General features: G+C 66.8%; 2 protein-coding genes across 3 annotated transcripts; both read left to right on the forward strand.

The window, feature by feature from the left end:
* Nucleotides 1–307: 307 nt before the first annotated feature.
* Nucleotides 308–8,224, forward strand: YJEFN3 (YjeF N-terminal domain containing 3). Of its 2 annotated transcripts, none has more exons than XM_068165070.1 (6): nucleotides 308–412; nucleotides 3,943–4,051; nucleotides 5,572–5,682; nucleotides 5,784–5,897; nucleotides 6,774–6,924; nucleotides 8,007–8,224. In XM_068165070.1, exons 1-6 carry the CDS (start codon nucleotides 366–368, stop codon nucleotides 8,219–8,221), a joined length of 747 nt encoding a protein of 248 aa, XP_068021171.1. In that variant the 5' UTR covers nucleotides 308–365; the 3' UTR covers nucleotides 8,222–8,224. The 2 variants fall into 2 exon arrangements, with proteins under 2 accessions (XP_068021171.1, XP_068021172.1); XM_068165071.1 differs by having other exon boundaries at nucleotides 3,946–4,051.
* Nucleotides 8,225–9,250: 1,026 nt separating this feature from the next.
* Nucleotides 9,251–15,390, forward strand: CILP2 (cartilage intermediate layer protein 2). Its single transcript, XM_068164787.1, has 9 exons — nucleotides 9,251–9,503; nucleotides 10,221–10,319; nucleotides 10,583–10,855; nucleotides 11,116–11,298; nucleotides 11,504–11,662; nucleotides 11,776–12,036; nucleotides 12,170–12,278; nucleotides 12,363–12,520; nucleotides 12,618–15,390. Exons 1-9 carry the CDS (start codon nucleotides 9,251–9,253, stop codon nucleotides 15,002–15,004), a joined length of 3,882 nt encoding a protein of 1,293 aa, XP_068020888.1. The 3' UTR covers nucleotides 15,005–15,390.
* Nucleotides 15,391–19,552: the final 4,162 nt, after the last annotated feature.

Raw genomic sequence — 19,552 nt, forward strand, 5'->3', positions numbered from 1 at the left:
AACCCCACCCCTGGGGGTCCTTGATGCATTCCCCTCGCTCGTGGGAGGGGGCAAAGGGGCTTCCCGCTGTCACTGCGGGCTGGGGGGGGGCACAGATGTGATTTCTGTTTCCCCCCCCTCCCCCTTCCCTGGGTGTTTGCTGCGCGGTGTCCGTACCCGGCGGCAGCACCGCCCGCGGGCGGGGGGCTTGGGGCGGGCCGGGGGCCGGGACGATGCTCCCGGTGGATGGAGAGAGGCTGGGGGCGGGAGGTGGGGGGGGCGAGCGGGGCGGGGGCAAACCGGAGCCACCTCCCCCGGGTGGCACCGCTAAGCAGCGGCGGGATCTGCGCTGCCGCCGCTCCCGCTGTCCCGTGCCGCTGCCCGCTATGAGCTCCGCGACCGGTCCCGTCCGGGACCCTCCTCGGTACCTCAGGTGAGAACGGGACCCCCCCACGGGGAGCTCCCACATCCCCATCCCGTCTGTGGGGAGAATCGGCAGCCCCGGGGCAGGGGTACCGGGGTCTCACCGCACGATGCCGCTCACCGTGCACCTGCACCGGGGCCGCCAGGGTTCCCCTCCCCGGCACAACCGGGACCCCCGCAGCTGCTCCCCTCCTCTGGCTCACCCTGGGCTGGTCCCCGGTCCGCAGCGCTGTGGCCAGTGCCGGCTCCCCGCGTGACGCGGGGGAAACCCCTGGGGGCTGCTGGGGTCCCGGTGGCGAGGCAGGACCCCCCGCTGCCCCGAGACCCCCCCTTGGGTCCGCTCCTCCTCACTCCGTGATGCTTCTCCGGGCAGGGACACGTCACCTCCGTGTCCCGCCGCTGTCCCCACGCGTGTCCCCCGGGACGGTCGGTACCCCGAGGCCATCCCCCCCGCCCCCCAGCTTCTCGCGCCCCCCGAGCTGGGGGGGGGGGCGAAGGGGCCGGTACCCAAATAGCCTCCGTTGCCAGAGCAACCGCATCCCGGATCTCCATGGCTGCCGCGGGGACGGCTCCGGCAGCGGCCTCGGCGCCCAGCGGAGCCGCGGGGGGGACCGGCCGGGGCGGGGAACGGCGACACCGGGACACCCTGCTGCCGGGGAGGGACGGTGCCCGGGAGAGGAGAGCCGGGAGGGACCGAGCGGTGGGCAGGGAGCTGGGATGTGGAACAGGGATTCACAATGGGAAGGCGGAGCTGGGATGTGGAGCCGGGATGTGGAACTGGGATCCACAGTTGGGATGCGAGGCGGGGAGAGGGAGCTGGGATGAGAGAAGGACGCACAGCTGGGATGGGGAGCTGGGATACGGAACCAGGGAAGCACAGCTGGGATGGGGAGCTGGGATATGGAACCAGGGAAGCACAGCTGGGATGGGGAGCTGGGATACGGAACCAGGGAAGCACAGCTGGGATGGGGAGCTGGGATACGGAACCAGGGAAGCACAGCTGGGATGCAGAGCCCGGCGTGCCCGGTTCCTGAGGCCAGGGAACGGGGTGGGGGACACACAGGAGGGATGCCCTTGAGCCCCCCACCCATCAGCTCCTCTGAGGTCCCTGCTGCAGCAGCTGCCCACCGTCCCCTCCGGAGGGCAGCGGTAACTGGGATGAGCTGGGGCAGGCTGGGATGAGCTGGGGCAGGCTGAGAGGAGCTGGGGCAGGCTGAGAGGAGCTGGGGCAGGCTGGGATGAGCTGGGGCAGGCTGAGAGGAGCTGGGGCAGGCTGGGATGAGCTGGGGCAGGCTGAGGAGCTGGGGCAGGCTGAGAGGAGCTGGGGCAGGCTGGGATGAGCTGGGGCAGGCTGAGGAGCTGGGGCAGGCTGAGAGGAGCTGGGGCAGGCTGAGAGGAGCTGGGGCAGGCTGGGATGAGCTGGGGCAGGCTGGGATGAGCTGGGGCAGGCTGAGAGGAGCTGGGGCAGGCTGAGGATCTGGGGCAGGCTGGGATGAGCTGGGGGAGGCTGGGATGAGCTGGGGCAGGCTGAGAGGAGCTGGGGCAGGCTGAGAGGAGCTGGGGCAGGCTGAGAGGAGCTGGGGCAGGCTGGGATGAGCTGGGGCAGGCTGAGAGGAGCTGGGGCAGGCTGGGATGAGCTGGGGCAGGCTGAGAGGAGCTGGGGCAGGCTGGGATGAGCTGGGGCAGGCTGAGAGGAGCTGGGGCAGGCTGGGATGAGCTGGGGCAGGCTGAGAGGAGCTGGGGCAGGCTGGGATGAGCTGGGACAGGCTGAGGAGCTGGGGCAGGCTGGGATGAGCTTGGGCAGGCTGAGAGGAGCTGGGGCAGGCTGGGATGAGCTGGGGCAGGCTGGGATGAACTGTGGCAGGCTGAGGAGCTGGGGCAGGCTGTGCTCTCCTGGGTCTCCCCCGGGCTCTGAGGGGTATTTCCCCCCGGCCCCAGGCCCTACACCATAACCAACCTGCGAACCCCCGGGGAGGGCTCTCTGCACCCCGAGGCATTTGCGGGGGACGCTGCTCCCTGTGCGAGCAGCGAGTCAGGAGCCTGGGAGCCCCGCGACGTGTGTCCCCCCCCTCGCTGGGGACAGTGCCAGGACAGCAGGAGCCAGCCCGGGCCGGGGCCCAGGTTTTGCTGCCAGCAGCGATTAGGGGACAATGTTCCCGGAGCAGATGGGGGGTGTCAGAGCCCGAACGTGTCTTTTGTTGGGTGACCAGCCACACAGCTGCGCTGGCACCGGGGTGGGGGACACCGCGGGGGCTGGATTGGCCTCTCTTCCCCCCTCATTTGCCCATAGGATCCTGCGGTGGGGCTGGGACTGGGCTGGGACTCACTAGAGGGCACCAAAGGATTGGGGACAGAGATGGGATGGGATGGGATGGGTGGGGAGGGGATGGGATGGGATGGGATGGGATGGGATGGGATGGGATGGGATGGGATGGATGAGATAGGATGGGCTGGGTGGGATAGGATGGGGCAGGATGAGGTTTTTATGGGGGTCTACCAGGGTACTGGGGGCACCTGGGGTCTGCCAGGAAGTGCAGGGTGTGGTGGAAATGTTGGGGGGATGCCTATAGGGGCAGCCAGAGGCTGTGGGGTCAATGAGATCTGTCAGCACGGCAAGGGGAGGGGTCTGCGGGGTCTCTGGGATCTGCCACAGCCAGCAGGCATGGTGGGTCCGTGGCGTTTGTCAGGGAAGGGGGTGCGGGGGGTGGGGGTGAGGCAGGATGGGCAGGGAATGGGGGGAAGCCTTTGGGACCTGCTAGGACACTCGGGGGGCAGCCTGGTGTGGGTTCCACTGGGACGGGGGGCTCTGGGATCTGCCAGGGCACCAGGGGATGTGGCTGGTCCACCCCACAGCCAGGGACCCCAGCCCCACAGCCAGCCCCTGGGGCCAGTGGCACCAGCAGGGGGACAGCAGGTCCCCTTCTTGGAGACTCAGCAAGATGTGAGTGTGTCGGTGTGTCGCCCCCGTCCGTAAACACCCCCCCCCCCCAAACAGGAGCATGGCCAGGGCTGGGGCACCCCGATTTCAACCTCGGGGCTGTGGGATTGTTGTCCCTGGGCCACCAGGATCCTAATGTTGGCCTCTTGTGGGGCCAGACTTGCCCCCATCCGTGCGGGGGGGGCCGGATCCGGCGCGGGCTGCTCGCCTGGGCGCAGGTGAGCCAACAGATGTGAGCAATTATTGTCCAACCCGGAGCCTCCGCGGCCCTGCCAGCTCCTGGGCTGAGCAGCGGAGGAACAACCGCAGCATTGTTCCCTTTTATGTAACAGCCGCGGCCCCCCCCAGCCCGGGGGCGCTGCCAGGGCTGCGCCTCGCACCGAATGCAGCCCCCACCCCGCGGTGCTGAGCCCCACACCTGAGTGTCCCCGGCCCCGACCCGCTGGCCGTGCCCGCCCTCAACCCTACAAGCCCCCGACCCGCCCGCCAGGTGCCCCCGAGCGTCCCCTGCCCCAGAACCAGGGTCACAGAGAGGTCTCAAGGGGCTTGGTGCCAAGGGCGGGGGGCGCCGCGGTCCTCACCGGTGTCTGCTCCCCCTGCAGCAGGGCGGAGGCTGAGGCCATCGAGAAGGAGCTGCTGGAGGATTACCGTTTCGGGCGGCAGCAGCTGATTGAGATCTGGGGACACGCCTGTGCCATGGCTGTCACCAAGGTGAGCTGACCGACAGGGCTGGCGGCCCCGCGCTGGGGCTGGGGGCTTCCCTGCCGGCCGCTCTCCCACCCTCGCCTTGGCCCTCTGCCAGCCCCAGACCACGGGGCCAGGGGACAGCCAGGGCACAGCCAGGGCACAGCCAGGGCTCAGCCAGGGCTGCTGGACCCCAGTGGAGAGGGAAGCTGCAACCTCACCAAGGCTTTAGCCCCCCCCGGGGGCTTCTCTTTATTCGCCCCGGGGTGAGTGTTGCTCACCTGGGGCTGGGGGTTGCGTGGCAGGGGAGGGGACGCTCAGCACTTCCTGGCGCGTTGGCAGTGCCAGGCACCAGCTGCCTTTGCTGTGTGCAGGAAGGAAGACACTGGGGGGCTCCCCATGCCCCCCATGCCCTGGCAATGCTGTCCCCTGTCTGCTGGGAGAACTGGGGGCCAGATGTGAGGAAGAGGAGGAGGAGGAGGCAGCATCAAGGGCAGCTTTGTGCCTCGGAGCCTGGGAGCTCCTTGCCCGCCTGGCTCAGCTTTTCCGTCGGAGGTGTCTGGGCTGTGCCCTGCCCTGCTCCAAGGGCAGAGGAGTTTCCTGAGCAGGGAAATATTTGGGTGTTGGAAGCTCTCTGGATCCTGGGGTTGCCTCAGGGCTGCTCCTGATGCCATGGTATGAAGCTGGCCACCCCTCCAGGGACCCCCACACCACAGCATCCCTGGCACCACTGCCAGCTGTGCTAAGCATCCTCCTCTTGAGGCCAAGCATCCTCCTCCTCCTCCTCCTCCTCCTCCTGATGGGGCTGAGCCCAAGAGATCATCCATGGACCCCAGCTTGGGCATCCCCCATCCCAGCTCAGGGTCCCCAGCATTGTGCCCTCCTGGCACGTCCCCAGGAGGCCGCTGGCAGCATGGGCAGTGCTGGGGTAGGACCAGGGCCAGGCAAGCATGGCTCTGGCTGGGCCATGCTGCTCAGGTCGCTGGCACTCAGACGGGCACAGGAGCCAGGCTCTGAGAGCAGGAAAAATCCTGTCAGGGGATAAACAGAACCTCCCTAGGCAGCTGCTGCTCTGTGCAGCATCACCACCCCCCTGCCCACTGGCCAGGAGCCCTGTCCTGCATGGGCATCATCCCTGTCCTGGGCATTGTCCTCAACCCACCTTGGGCACCTTCCCCATTCCCCCCTGGGCATCATCCTCATCTCGCTGTGGGCGCTGTTGGCACTGCACCACAGGAATCATCCTCATCCCACCATGGGCACCATCCTTATCTCCTCTTGGGCACTACCCTCATGCCCCTATGGATATCATCCTCACCACACCGTGGACACCATCTGCATCCCACCGCGGGCACCAACAGCACCCAGCCTTGGGCATCACCCTCAACCTATCCTGCCCTGGGTGCCCATCCCACCGCCCAGCAGCACTTCCTTACTATGGGTCCATTTGTCCCCCAACCCCCAGTGCCCCTGCCCCAGGGTGCCCTCCCCAGGGCTGTGCCAGGGCCGGCTGGTGGCACAGCCTCTCCTCCTCCTCCTCTCCTCAGGCCTTCCCTCTGCCGTCGCTGCCGCGCAAGCAGCCAACGGTGCTGGTGGTGTGCGGCCCGGCGCAGAACGGAGCCATCGGGCTGGTGTGCGCCCGGCACCTGCGCATCTTTGTGGGTATCTCACTCCCTTCCCCCTCCTCCTGCCGCTCCTCGTCCCAGAGCGCCGCCAGTCTCCACCCCCTCATCCACCCCCTCTGCTCTCCACCCCCCAGGACTACGAACCTACCATCTTCTACCCCAAGCGCTCCCCGGACCCCCTGTACCGCGACTTCACCACCCAGTGCGAGAAGATGGACATCCCCTTCCTGTCCTACCTGCCCACCGAGGTGAGCCCGCCGAGACACCGACCACTGCCACCACCACCGCTACAGCCACCGCTGCCACCACCACCACTGCCACCACCATTAACACCACTGCCACCACCACCGCTGCCACCACCATTAACACCACTACCATTAGCACCACCAAAACCATTAACACCCTTGCCGCCACCGCCACCACCCTCACCACTAACCACCACCAACACCACAACCATCATCATCGCCACCGCTGTCACCACCAAAACCACCCTCACCCTCACCACCCCCAGCTGACGTGGTTGGGTTTGTTATTCCTTTTTTCCTTCACTTCCTCTCCCCCCCCCGCCCCCGGCCCAGCCCTCCCCACCCCTGCCTGTGCCGGCAGCCCGGGGATGCCATGAAATCCAGCGGCTGCTGCCGCGGCCCCCGCCAAGCGCCGGCTCTGTTGTTGTTGGCAGCGCCGGAGCTCGGCGGCAGCAGGAATGCGACCTGAAAGCCTTGCCCTGGCCGGGGCCACGCAGCTCGGCGTGCCGGGCTCTGCCCCCCCCGGCTCCGGCCCCCCCGGGCTCTGCCCTGCCAGCGCTCCCCCTCCGTGCCCTGTCCCCCCACACCCCGACCCTTGGCCTCAGCTTATGGGGAGGGAACTATTTTTGGCAGCACTTCCAGGTGAGGCTCTCGAGGCAGGAGGGGAGCCCCCTGCGATGCTTTGTCCCATGCTGGGGGGAACCTTCTGCTCCCCCTGTCTGTGTCCCACCAACCCCTGGCCTCAGTTTATGGGGGAGGGACATTTTTTGGCAGCACTTCCAGGTGAGGCTCTCGAGGCAGGAGGAGAGGATCCCTGCCTGGTGCTCGAGGGGGGACGTTCTGCTCGCCCTGTGTCACCTCTCACCCTACCCCCCCCAGGTGCAGCTGATCAACGATGCCTACAACGCGGTGGTGGACGCGGTGCTGGGCGCCGAGGCGGAGGCCGGCGAGGGGCGGGAGCCCTGCGCCGCCATCCTGGCCACCCTCAAGCACGTCCGGATCCCGATCGTCAGCCTGGATGTGCCCTCAGGTCTGGCACCCTTCAGGCCTCTCACCTTGGTCACCAGCATGGCATCACACTGGGCAGCGCCCTGACGCCTTCCTAGGGTGGGAACAACCCTGGAGACTCCTCCACTGTCCCCCCTGGGGACCCCCAACTTTGTCTCTTCGTGGTGCCCTCCCTGAACAACCTTCCCTCCCCCCGCCCAGTGGTGACCTCCCGCGGTGAGGACACCCCTGGAGTCTCCCCCCTCCACCTTCCCTCCTCATGGTGCAACAACAACCCTGGGACACACCACTCCCCCTCCCCCCCAGTGTTTCCCCCACCTTGGTGGCCTCCCTCGCAAGAACAACCTTGGAGGCCAACCCCAACTTTCCTCCCTGGGGACCCCCCACTTTGCTTTCCCATGGTGTCCTCCCAGGGTGAGGACAACCCTGGGGACCCCCCCATTTTCTCCCCCCCGCCTCCCCGAGGCCGCAGCCCTTGCCAGGCGCTGGGGCTGGCTCTGCAGATGCACTCCGGGCATCCACGGTAAATAACAAACTCCCGGAGCTGAGACATGATGTAATTTGCAAACACCCTGGTGTCTGGTGGCCAGGCCTGGAATTGTCATCAACCCCCCCGGCCGCGTGTCCCCCCCTCCCGCCGCCCCCCCTCCACCAGCCGCAGGAGCAAACAGGAGCCCTCGGCACGGCCGCTGGTGAATCCCCACCAAGAAAAACCTAACCCGGTGCCAAACCGCGGCCAGAGCCACGGCGGTGATGCTGCTGTTGGGGGGGACACCGCCACTGGGAGGGGACACCCACCGCCGGGGGGCGCCAACCCCGTCCTCCCCATCTCCAGCCACCCCACAGCCCCCCCCTACCAGCTCAGAGCTGCCACCAGCACCCTGCCCCTTGGGGACCCCTCCACCATGACCAGACCCCAGCTGCACGAAGGGGGTTTGGGGTGACACTGGTGGGGGTGTCCTCACTGTGTCACCCTCCCCATCACACCCCAGTGCCACAGGGCACTTCATACCCTGCAGGGCAGCTGGGGCCATGGGTGCAAGGAGCTGTGCCCGGCCCCGAGCCCGGCCCCGGCTCCTCACGGTGCCTTTTGTTCCCTCGCAGGGTGGGATGTGGAAGCTGGCAGCAGTGGTGGCATCAGCCCCGACGTCCTGGTGTCACTGTCAGCCCCCAAGCAGTGTGCCCGGCGCTTCCTGGGCCGCCAGCACTTCGTGGCTGGGCGCTTCCTCCCCTACGATATGCAGAAGAAGTTTGAGCTCAACCCCCCCGAGTACCCTGGCACCGAGTGCGTGGTGGCCCTGGCAGCACCCCGGGAATAAAAGCTCCTGGTGGCTCCTCCCTGGGGTTTGTGTCTCCGTGGGGACAGGGGGTGAGGGATGGTGACCTGCTAAGGGGGTTTGGGCTGGGGGCTTGGGCTGGGGCCAGCCCCATGTGCCCTCCGTGCTGGGGAGCTTGGCCTCGTGTGTGGGTCGAGCCCCCCCACGCATGGCTTAAGCTCTGGAACCTGTCACCAGCCTGCTTTTGGGGACAGACTTGCTGTGACCGCGGACATGGGCAGCCCCTGGTGGCCCACGAGTGGCGTTGGGGTCCCCACACCACCCCCATAATCTGAAACCCTTCAACGTGCTGGGGAAGGATGCCAGGAGCAGCCCCCTGGCTGTGGGGTGGTTAACTAACCAGGAGGGTGGGGACAAGCCGCCGCTGGGGACTGTCCCCACCTGTCCCGCTGGAGAAGGTGCTGCTGAGCCCCCCTGGAGCGCTGGGAGCTGCCTCCCCCCCGCACGGTGCAGCTGGAATTCCGGGGAATGCAGGGAATGCGCCGGGATTTCCGCTGGCGGGGCTGCGGGAGGGGGCTGCGGTCCCCAGCTGGGGGGCGTCTGGGGTCACCTTGGGGGGGTGGGGGTGGGGTCTTCACTCTGTCACCCTCCCCAGCACACCCCAGTGCCACTTTGCAGAGGGTAGTCCCCAGCTGGGGAGAGGAACTGGGGTGACACTGAGGAGGGGTCTGTCCCACTCCCCCTCCCCATCATACCCCAGTGCCACTGGGCACCTCGCACGGGGCAGCTGGGGGCCACGGGGGCACCGAGTTCTGCCCGGCCTCAGCCGCGGCTCGGCCCCGGGCAGCTCCGGCACACCCCACACGTGGCCCAGGTCACGGCGCGGGCGCCCACCGGCCCCCACCGGCGGGTGCCAGGGGAACGTTGGCACCTTGACCCCAACCGCAGGAGCGCCGAGGCCGGGCTCGCGCCGCTTTTTTCCCTTCCCTCCCCTCTTCGCATTCCCAAACGCATCCAATTTTAGCAGCTCTGCACAAACAAAGCCCTCAGGTTTCCCGGGCTGGGGCGATGATGAGCGCCGCAGCGAAGGCTCCTTCCCGCTCCCCGCCTGGCACCCGGCCAGGCCCAGCAGCGCCGGCGGCTGCCGGTGCCAGGACTCTGCCGTCTGACGGCACGAGGGGGAAAGGCCTCCTCCTATATAGCCCCGCGGTGCCACCGCGCTCCCAGTCACCGCCTGACCTGCCACCACCTGCCCGGGCAGCCATGGGCGAGCTGGCGCTGGCCCTCCTGGCTCTTGCCACCCTGCATGGTGCCAGGGCATCAGGTAAGACCAGGGCTGCCGTCTAACCGTGGCATGGGGACCTGCCACCCGTGCCGCTGGCATCCCTGCCCTCCCTGGGGCTGGAGGGGCAGGATGGGGACGGGGGCTGAGCGCTTGCCAGACGTGTGCCGGGGGCAGATGTGTGCCAGGGTCCGAGGTGTGCCAGGGATAGAAGCGTGCCAGGCTCAGAGGTGTACCAAGGCTGTGGGCACAGCTGGGGACAGTCCCTCTGGCATCTGCTGGTGGGAGGACGTCTTAGTGAGGCTCAGCCTGGTTTTGCCCTCCCTGTGGCTGTGTCACTGGAGGGACAGGGACGTGCCCCGTGCCCAGCTCCCACCAGCTCTGGCACCGGAGGGCTCAGCGCCTGAGGGAAGCCTCGGCCACCCTGGCTGCTCCATGGGGATATTGCCGCCCCCCGCCCCCGATGGGAGCCTCACCCCCCCCGGGAGGTCTCTACAAGGTGTGGAGGGCAGCGTCTGTGTGAGACTGAGCTGGGAACGTCCCCAGTCCAGGGACAGGATCCTTCCACCTGCAGAGCAGGGGCTGGGACAGATCTCTGCCACCCCCACGTCCCTGCCAACCAGGGAGGGGGCAGGAGGTGGCACGGCTGAGTTCCCCCCACCATGAGATTGCTACTGGTGGAGGGATGGTGCCCACTGCGTGGTGCCCTGGGGAGGAGGTGCCCCCACGCTGGCTGCTGTCACCTTGTGCTTCTCCCAGAGCCCCTGGAAAACGACTCGGAGCCAGGCAAGAGCGGAGCAGCAGCCAAGCCCTGGAAAGCAGCTCCCAGCCTGGCAGAGCTCGACCTGGACACGGCAGGTATGGCATCCCCCGGGCCTCCCGCAGGACGTGCTGGCATCCAGGACACTCCAAAGGGGCTGCCTGGGTCGATGCCCACCAGGGACCCTCGCAGCAGAGATGCCCACCCCTGTCCCACCCCACGCCCCCCGGTGCCCTCCAGCCCCTCACACTTTCATCCCTCAGTGTGCCCAAGCTGCCCCCAGCCCCGGTGGCGCCTCGGGGTGCTCGGGGGTTGGTGGGGCTGCTCTTGCCGCATGTGCTCAGGGCTCTCTTCCCCCCAGGCAGAGGAGCTGAGTGGACATCCTGGTTCAACATCGACCACCCTGGTGGGGATGGGGACCACGAGAGCTTGGCTGCCATCCGCTTCTACTACCGTGGCCGCGTCTGCCAGCGCCCGGTGGCCATCCAGGCTCGCACCACCGAGTGGGCACTGCCCGAGGAGGTGGGCGAGGTGGTGCACCTCAGCCCCAAGAAGGGCTTTCACTGCCTCAACAAGGAGCAGCCTCAGGGCAAGACCTGCTCCAACTACCACATCCGCTTCCTCTGCCCGCTGGGTGAGTGCCTGTCTACCCCCCCGTGCCCCACCTCACCCCCTGGCACCTTGCTGGGGGACATCCATGCCCTCTTTTTGTGCTTGTCACCCACCCTGCTGCATCCCATTGGGTGCTGCTGGAGCCGTGCCTACACCAGAGCCCCTCCTACTCCAGCGGCCACCCTTGGGTATACAATGCTGGGCATCATCTCGTGGGCACAGTGCCCCCCACGGAGCTGGTGCAGGCGGAGGGTCCCCAGCTAACACCTCTGCACCCCCCAGAGCACATCTACTGGTCTCACTGGTCCTCCTGGAGCCCCTGCTCACGCAGCGCCTGCGGCACCAGTGGCATCCAGACCCGGACCCGCCGCTGTGTCAATGCCAAGCTGGTGGTTGCCCTCAAGGAGCTCAAGTGCAAGGGCAAAGCTGTGGAACGTCGGCCATGCAGTGCCGGCCCCTGCCCAGGTAGGGCCCCCGGTGCTCCCCCCCGCCCAGCTCCACTTCTGGCCCCTAGTGCCAGCTGTGAGGGGTCCCTGGGGCTGTTGGCATCGGTGAGATGGATCTAGCTGGGCACAGACGGCTGGATGGAGCCTCCCCAGCTGGGGGCCGCCCTGGGCTGGGGGCTGGTGGGGAGTATGGTGCCCTATGTCCAGCTGGCATCTCCCCTCAGAGTCAGTGTGGACGGAGTGGGGCCCCTGGAGTCCCTGTACCCACAGCTGTGGCAGCGCCGGGACCCGGGTCCGGCGCCGCAGCTGCAGGAAAGCCAAGAAGGTGCCATGCAGCGGCCGCCCCTCCGAGGTGCAGAAATGCCCCCCCTCGCCCTGCCCAGGTACCTGCCCATGGGGACGTGGGGACGACCCTCCCCAGTGCCCCTCACCCGCCTGGCCCCGCTGTTGGCCGTGCCCATGACCGTGGGGTCTGAGCGCCGGTGCCACCCCGCAGCCTGCCCTGAGCACACACTGCAGGGCACCATCACCTCCGCCGCCGGCGAGGCGCTGCCGGATGCCCACATCTACCTGGAGGGCCGCGCCCTGGTGCCACTGGCCCGCAGCGATGCCCGTGGGCACTTCACTGTGACGGGGCTGTGCGAGGACACCGCGGCCAATGTCAGTGCCCACCGGGAGGGCTTCGCCCCGGGACTGGCACCCATCATCTCCAACGGCTCTGGTGTGGCTGTGGCACACGTGGTGCTGCACAGGCTGGGTAAGCGTCATGGTATGGGGTGGGCACCGAGCTGGGCACCCCTCGAGGGAGCTCCCTGAAGGGGAGTGATCTTGGGGGGGGGGGTGGTGTTGCCATGTCTCGTTGTACCCTCTGCCATCTTCCACCCCTGCAGAGAAGCCTTACATGGTGCTGCACCCCAAGACCAAGGTGAGGGTGGCCGGGCAGGAGGTGACCTTCTGCTGCAAAGCTTCGGGCACCCCTGTGCCCAAGAAATATTACTGGTGAGCCAAGTCTGGGTGGTGTAACGCTGAGACTGGTGGGGAAAGGCAGCCCTGGCCACAGCCCCACCGTGCCCATCCCCACAGGTACCACAATGGGACACTGCTGGAGAGGAAGCTGCATGGCTACAGCAGCCGCCTGGCACTGAAGGGGCTGGCACTGGAGCAGGCTGGCACCTACCACTGCAAAGCCAGCAGCGAGGCTGGAGCCATCAAATCTGCGCCGGCACAGCTCACGGTGCTGGGTGAGGGCAGGATGGGCTGGGTGACCCCCACCACCACCACACTGGCGTGGGGATGCCGCCCTAACCCTCCATGTGTGTCCCTCCGTGTGTCCCCCAGCCCAGGGCCAGCAGAGCTGCAAGTCAGAGCCCGAGCCCAGCCTGGTGGAGCTGCCCAGCGAGTGCCCACAAGATGCCACCGGCTCCCGGTACTACAACGTGGGTCGCTGCCCGCCTGCCCCCTGTGCCAGCGGCGTGGGCAGGCACTCGGAGTGCGGGGCGGACGCGGGGCGCTGCTGCGGGGTGCGGAGGATGGAGCTGAGGGACGTCCCCTGCGCCGGCTTCTCGCTGCCCATCAAGGTGGTGGCTGAGTGTGGCTGCGGACCCTGTGCCCAGCCCCGCGTCCTGGTGCAGGGCCGGGTGACGGCTGCCGACACGGGCGAGCCCCTGCGCTTCGGGCAGATCTTCCTGGGCGGGCGCAAGGTTGGCTTCACAGGCTACAAGGGCTCCTTCACCATCGAGGTGCCGCCGGACACCCAGCGCTTGGTGGTTCGCTTCGTGGACCGCCAGCAGAGGTTCGTGGATGCCGTCAAGGTCCTGCCCTTCAACCGCCGCGGCGGCGCCGTCTACCAGGAGGTCAAGATGCTCCGGAAGAAGGAGCCGGTGGAGCTGGACGGCAGCCGCCTCAACGCCATCCCTCTGGGGGAGGACAGCGGCCGGGAGCCCGTCGGGGAGCTCATTCTTCCCGCTGGAGCCTTTCTGCGACCCTCCGGGGAGGTCTTCAACGGCACGGTCAAAGCCAGCGTCACCTTCCTGGACCCCAGGGATATGGCGACGGCCAGCGCCGCCTCCAGCGACCTGAGCTTCGCCGACGCCGAGGGGGACATCGTCCCCCTGCGCACCTACGGCATGTTCGCAGTGGAGTTCCGGGAGCAGGGCAGCGGCGCCGCGCTGCAGACGGGGCCGGTGGAGGTGCGGATGGACGCGGGGCAGGTTTGGATGCCGGAGCACCTGCAGAAGATGAAGCTGTGGTCCTTGAACCCTGAGACGGGCTTGTGGGAGGAGGAAGGAGTCCTCCAGCCGGCCGAGGGGAGCCGGAGCAAGAGGGAGGAGAGGACCTTCCTGGTAGGCAACTTGGAGATCAGGGAGCGGCGCCTCTTCAACCTGGACGTGCCGGAGGACCGCCGCTGCTTCGTGAAGGTCAGGGCTTACAGCAACGAGAAGTTCAACCCCTACGAGCAGCTGGAGGGGGTGGTCGTCAGCCTCATCAATCTGGAGCCCCAGCCCGGCTACCCCACCAACCCGCGGGCCTGGGGGCGCTTCGACAGCGTGGTGACAGGGCCCAACGGCGCCTGCCTGCCAGCCTTCTGCGACGGGCAGCGCCCCGATGCCTACTCAGCCTACGTCACCGCCACGCTGGGTGGGGAGGAGCTGGAGGCCGTCGCCTCCAGCCCCAAGCTCAACCCCGGCGCCGTTGGGGTGTCCCAGCCCTACCTGGGCAAGCTGGGCTACCGCCGGTCGGACCACGACGACCCCGACCTGAAGAAGACAGCTTTCCAAATCAACGTGGCCAAGCCCGACCCCAACAACGTGGACGAGACCAACGGCCCCGTGTACCCCTACCGCAGCCTGCGGGAGTGCGAGCAGGCGCCCGTCGGTGCCAACCACCTCCGCTTCTACCGCGTGGAGGTGGACAAGTACGAGTACAACGTGGTGCCCTTCAAGGAGAGCGACCTCACCTCCTGGACCGGCGACTACCTCTCGTGGTGGCCCAACCCCCAGGAGTTCAGGGCTTGTTTCATCAAGGTGCAGATCGAGGGGCCGCAGGAGTACATGGTGAGGTCCCGGAACGTGGGGGGCAGCCACCCCCGCACCCGGGGGCAGCTCTACGGGCTGCGGGACACCCGGAGCGTCCGGGACATGCTGCTGGAGAACACCTCGGGAGCCTGCGTGGAGTTCAAGTGCAGCGGGATGCTCTTCGACCAGAGCCTGGTGGATCGCACCCTGGTGTCCATCGTCCCCCAGGGCAGCTGCCACCGCAGCGCCGTCAACAGCCTCCTGCGGGACTACCTGAGCCGGCACCCGCCCGTGGCGGACAACAACCACACGGCCGCCTTCAGCATGCTGGCACCCGTGGACCCCCTGGGGCACAACTACGGCATCTACACCGTGACGGACCAGAACCCGCGGCTGGCCAAGGAGATCGCCATCGGCCGCTGCTTCGACGGCACCTCCGACGGCTTCTCGCGGGAGATGAAGGCTTCCGCGGGCACCGCCGTCACCTTCACCTGCCAGGAGCGGCCGGCGGGCCGGGAGAGCTTCTTCCAGCGCCTGCTGACGGCGCCCGCCGAGGCCCTGGAGGAGATCCGGCGGGAGATGGGCGCCAGTGGGATGCGCGGAGCTCCGCCCGACGTCATGGACTTCGCTTCCGGTGCCCCCGGCCCCACGGCCCCCCGCCGGACCCCCAGCAGCCGGCAGAGGGTGGGCCAGACGAGGGGGCAGCCCTGAGCACCGCGGTGCCCCCCACCCCGGTGTCCCCGCCCAGGATCAGCTCTGCCCTCCCTTTCCCCGTCGCTTTTACTCATTATTAATGGCCAAGGAGGGGCCACGCGTGGGCACCCTCCTGCCGCGGGGACGGGGGGGCAGGGACTGCTGGGGAGTGGGCAGGGGGGTGACGGCGGGCAGCCCCCACCAGCCTTGCCCGTTCTCCCCTCACCCAGGTGCTGTCCCTGCCCCTACCCCCAGCCCTGTGTGGGGCAGCTTTTGGTGCTCAGCCCCTGGGGACCACGGTGCCGGTGGTGCCAGTGGCAGAGGTACTGCCGGTGGTGCCAGCGGTGCCAGCGGCGGAGTCGTGGCCCCGTGGGGGTTATTTAAATAAAATAGAATAAAAGAGGGGGTGGAAGAGAATAGGGGAAGGGGCTGGGATGGGGAGGGGTCCCGTGCCAGGCACTGTGCCCCATGCCCAATGGTGGAGCTCCTGTGTGCCCGAGCTGGGGCTGCTGCTGGCCGAGGGTGGCAGGAGCTGGCAGCACTCACTGCATCGCTGCCCAGTAGGGCATCTTTTGGGGGGAAAATGCTTCCTCTGTGCCCTGCCCTGGCATGGTGTGGTGCCAGCTCTCCAGCTGTGGTGCCAGCTCTCCTGCCATGGTGCCAGGTCTATGGCCATAGGATCAGCTCTCTCTGTAACACCAAGTCTCCAGCCATGATCCCAGCTCTCCAGCCATGGCACCAGCTCTCTGACCACGGTGCCAGCTCTTCAGCCAGGCACAGGGGCTTGGCAGAATGCAGGGCACCTGGGATGCCAGGCTCAGCCCCCACGACCTTCACCCAAGCTCAGTGCCGAGCCTGACGCTGCACCACTCTGCTGCCACCAGCCCTGTTCGACCCCTGGGGAGCATTTTGCCCTTTGTCCCAATCAAAAGCCCCAAACCACCCCCAAAAATTCCTTTCCCCCTTCCCCAAGCCCAGGACCCTCCCACCAAGTCCTGGGTGCCCTGGGGCTGGGGTGGGGGTGGTGGCAGGAGGTGCCCCCCTGGCAGCAGTGCCCAGGGATCTGTACATTATTTATTACCAAATATAGTTGTGTCCACACTCCCCTGGCTGCTGGGCTTCTCCTGGGGGGCAGGGGGGGGTCCCCAGATCTCTGTGTGAGTCCTCCCCCTCCCCAAATCCCAGTTCCTCCCCCTCCCTGCACGGTAGCACCGTCCTGGCCGTTGCTGTTTGCCTTGGGACCAGCTCAACCAGTTGGCAGTGGGGGGGGGGATCCATGCCAGCTCCCTGCGGCCGGGGGACGTGGCAGCCATGGGGGGGTGGCGGGGAGGAGCCCCATCCTTTTCCCCCCACCCCAAGCAGCACCCACGGGCTGTCCCCAGCTGGGGTGCTGGGCAGTGTGTCCCTCTGTCCATCTGCTGTCTGTCTGTCCCCTTTGGCTCACGGCACTGGGGTGGTTCCACAGGCGTGTTGTGCCCCCCACGCCCCCCCACCCCACCCCCCCCGGCCCTCTCCCACCCCCAGCTCCCAGTGGATGCTGTAATGGAACAATCTGGGTTTGTGAGGCCAAATCCAGCCCCCCCACCCCCTCCCCGCTCCCGGCACAACAATTTCCCTTTTACAACCCCGGGCTGGCCACACCACAGCATTTTTGTCACCCTCCCGCTGGATGTGGCTGCTCCAGAGATCAAAGGGGACGCGGAGCCCCCGGCGGGGGGCGGGGGGCGGGGGGCAGGGAGGTGTTTGCCAGACCAGTGGCCAAATCCCAGCTCCACTTCCCACCCTTCCTGGATGGGAACCCAACCCGGGCCAGATGCTGGCACGAAGCACAGCATGAGGCACCCCAAAGGCTGGGACCCCATCATGGGGCTGCCACCCCCCCCATAAAAAAACCCCAGACCCTGGGTGCCACCTGGATGCTGCCAGCTCCTGGGTGCAGCCTGCCCATGGGCTCTTGTCCCTGGGTGCTGCCTGGCCCTGGGTGCCACCAGCCCGTGGGTTCTTGTCCCTGGCTGCTGTCAGTCGCTGGATGCTACCTGGCCCTGGCTGCTGCCAGCCCCTGGGTGCTGCCTGCCCTTGGGTTCTTGTCCCTGGGTGCTGTTTGTCCCTGGGTGCTGCCTGCCTGGGTGCTGGGTGCTGCTCCACTGGGTGCCACATCCCCCCCCACAATGGGGGAAAGCTGCTGAATGGTCACTTGTGGGCATAGCTGGTGGCAGTGCCAAGCTGTGAGGGAGTTCAGGGAGTCAGGGTGCCAGGACATCAGATGCCACTGTGCCAGGGTGCTGAGGTGCCAGAGGAAATGCCAGGGGGCAGGGTTGTTTTCCACCATCTGGTTGGCTTGGTCAGAGGCAGCTGCATGGGGAGGGCAGATGGAAGCAGCTCTGCTGCTATTTATGGCATCAGCAAGAAAAATGGGGCTGAAAAGGACAAAAAGCAACCAGCTGGAACCTCCCCAGGCTGCAGCCCCTCCACCCTGCTCCAGATCCCATCCCAACACCAGCCAGGGCCCCCAGCAGCATGCCAGGGGTGCTCTGGGCATCGAGGCTGGGGGGAGATGGGTGCAGGGCAGAGCCAAGGGCTCCCCCCACTACCCTGATCCCAGGGACAGGCAGAAGGAGCTGAGGGCACACAGGGGATGTGCCAGGGATGTGGGAGGTCCATGCTGGGTGTCCAGCCCAGCCCCACATTCCCGAGGGCTGGAAATTAGCCCAGGGTCAGGGGCTGGGCTGGGGGCTGCCGCCAAAACCCTTCCCCTGCAAGGTGTGAGACCCTCCAGGCAGGCACTGGACCCACAAACCTCATCCTGAGGGTCCTGCACCCTCCAGCCCTGGGGACAAGCAGCCTCTTGGTCCCAAATTCCCTCAGTGTTAGGTGGGGCCAGACCCACCCCACATCCCCCACCCCCAACCCATGTGCTGGGGAGCAGCATCAGGTACCAAAACCACCCCCCCCAGCCCCTCCCAGCTTCCAGGCAGTGCTGAGCTCCATGGTCCAGCCCTGGGCTGAGCATCCCAGGCTGCCAGTGTGGATGGGATTTGTCTGGAATTCTGCTGCTCGTTAAGCAGGAGCCACCAGGAACCAGCTCTGAGTGACCCACAGCAGCTCTGGAAAGGGGTACCCGGGGGGGTGGAGCCCCATGGAGACCCCCACATCACACCTGGGCTAGAGAAACCAAAGGCTTTCTGCAATACAACAACTTTGGAGGTCAGAAATCCTCTTTTGGGGCCTTCTGAGGCCTTGGGCAGCAGGCAGGCTCCAGGCTCAGCTCCACACTGGGCAGGGGAGAGGCTGGGGATGGAGGGAGGACCCCCCCCAGCTTTGGGCAGGCGATGGGGTGCAGTGGATGCCAGTCATGGGTGAGGTGTGGGTGCAACACTGTCCTGCTCCCCACTTTCCCCCAGCTCTGGTGCATCCATCCTGCTCCTGAGGTCTCTGGGAGGCAGAGACAGGGCTGGAAGCATCCCAGGATCCCTCCTGGATGGCAGGACCATGGGATGCAGGTGAGGGGGCACAGTGAGGACCCAATTCTGTGCCCCACAGCGATGAGAAAGGCTGGTGGAGGGCAGGAGGGTGGCAGTTCAACTGCTTCTTGTTTTCCCCTGCCCCAAACCCAATCCAACAGCAGGGAAGGGAAAAAGGAACCTGGGAGCCAGCAGCTCCCATCCCAGTTAAGGACACAACTGAGCAGGATGGGGCTGCTGCCTGCTCAGCACCCTCCCAACACCATCCCCACATCAGGATGCATCCCCTAAAACCCCAGCTGGCCCCACAGCGAGGAGGCAGCCAGGGCAAGGGGTGGGGGTGTCACTGGGCTGCTCCCCACGAGCACGTTCCCAGCGCTGGCCTGGAACAAAAGCTGCTCTGGAGCTGCTGCAGCACTTGGGAGCTGGAAAGGGCCCTGGGAAGCTGCTGCTGCTGCTTTGGCTTTTTCTTTTCTTGTTAAATAATGGAAAATCTAATGACAGGGCTGAGATTAAAATCAGAAGAGCAAGCAGCCCCAAAGCCAACCCCAAACAGGAGAGAAGCCCGCGGCAGAGCCTGGGAGGGAACAGCCTCAGGCAAGGGAGGAAAGGGAACAGCCAAGGTGCTGAGCCCCCACCCCAAGGGGTGCTCCAGCACCTCCCCAGGGCCAAGCCACAGATGTGTGGGGTGTAGAACACCACTGCCACGGCAGGAGCTGAGCCCCTGTGCTACTCACAGCCCTCCAGCAACCCCCAAATGTTCTCCCTCCTTGCTGGCTTCACTCCTTCACACCACGGCCACGGGCCACATCCTGCCTGGGGCTGCAGCTCCAGGGAGTGGTGCAGAGGGGGCTCCTTTGCCCCTTGCCCTAAGCTGGAGCATCCTCAGGAATCCCAAACCAGAGCATGCCTGGGGGCCCCAAACAACAGCAGCCCCAGGGGCCTCGAACTGAGGAATCCAGAGCACTGCTGAGCTTCCTTGGACATCCCACATCAGAACATCTCCAGGGGCCTGGAACAGCCCTGGGGACCCCAAACCAGAGTATCCCAGGGGTGCTCAAATAGCAGCATGCCCAGGAACCCCAAACTGGGACATCCCCAGGGA

This window comes from Melanerpes formicivorus, unplaced genomic scaffold, assembly GCF_026170545.1.
Source record: "Melanerpes formicivorus ecotype bairdi unplaced genomic scaffold, bMelFor1.0.p_v2 SCAF_83, whole genome shotgun sequence".
Taxonomy (NCBI): Eukaryota; Metazoa; Chordata; class Aves; order Piciformes; family Picidae; genus Melanerpes; species Melanerpes formicivorus.

Excerpts from the sequence above, each read along its gene's own strand:
- YJEFN3 (XM_068165070.1), top strand. The coding sequence starts at position 366 with ATGAGCTCCGCGACCGGTCCCGTCCGGGACCCTCCTCGGTACCTCAG. Across the intron at positions 413-3,942 it reads GACCCTCCTCGGTACCTCAG|CAGGGCGGAGGCTGAGGCCA; the intron begins GTGAGAACGGGA and ends CTCCCCCTGCAG. Across the intron at positions 4,052-5,571 it reads GTGCCATGGCTGTCACCAAG|GCCTTCCCTCTGCCGTCGCT; the intron begins GTGAGCTGACCG and ends TCCTCTCCTCAG.
- CILP2 (XM_068164787.1), top strand. The coding sequence starts at position 9,251 with ATGAGCGCCGCAGCGAAGGCTCCTTCCCGCTCCCCGCCTGGCACCCGG. Across the intron at positions 10,320-10,582 it reads GCTCGACCTGGACACGGCAG|GCAGAGGAGCTGAGTGGACA; the intron begins GTATGGCATCCC and ends TCTTCCCCCCAG. Across the intron at positions 11,299-11,503 it reads CAGTGCCGGCCCCTGCCCAG|AGTCAGTGTGGACGGAGTGG; the intron begins GTAGGGCCCCCG and ends ATCTCCCCTCAG.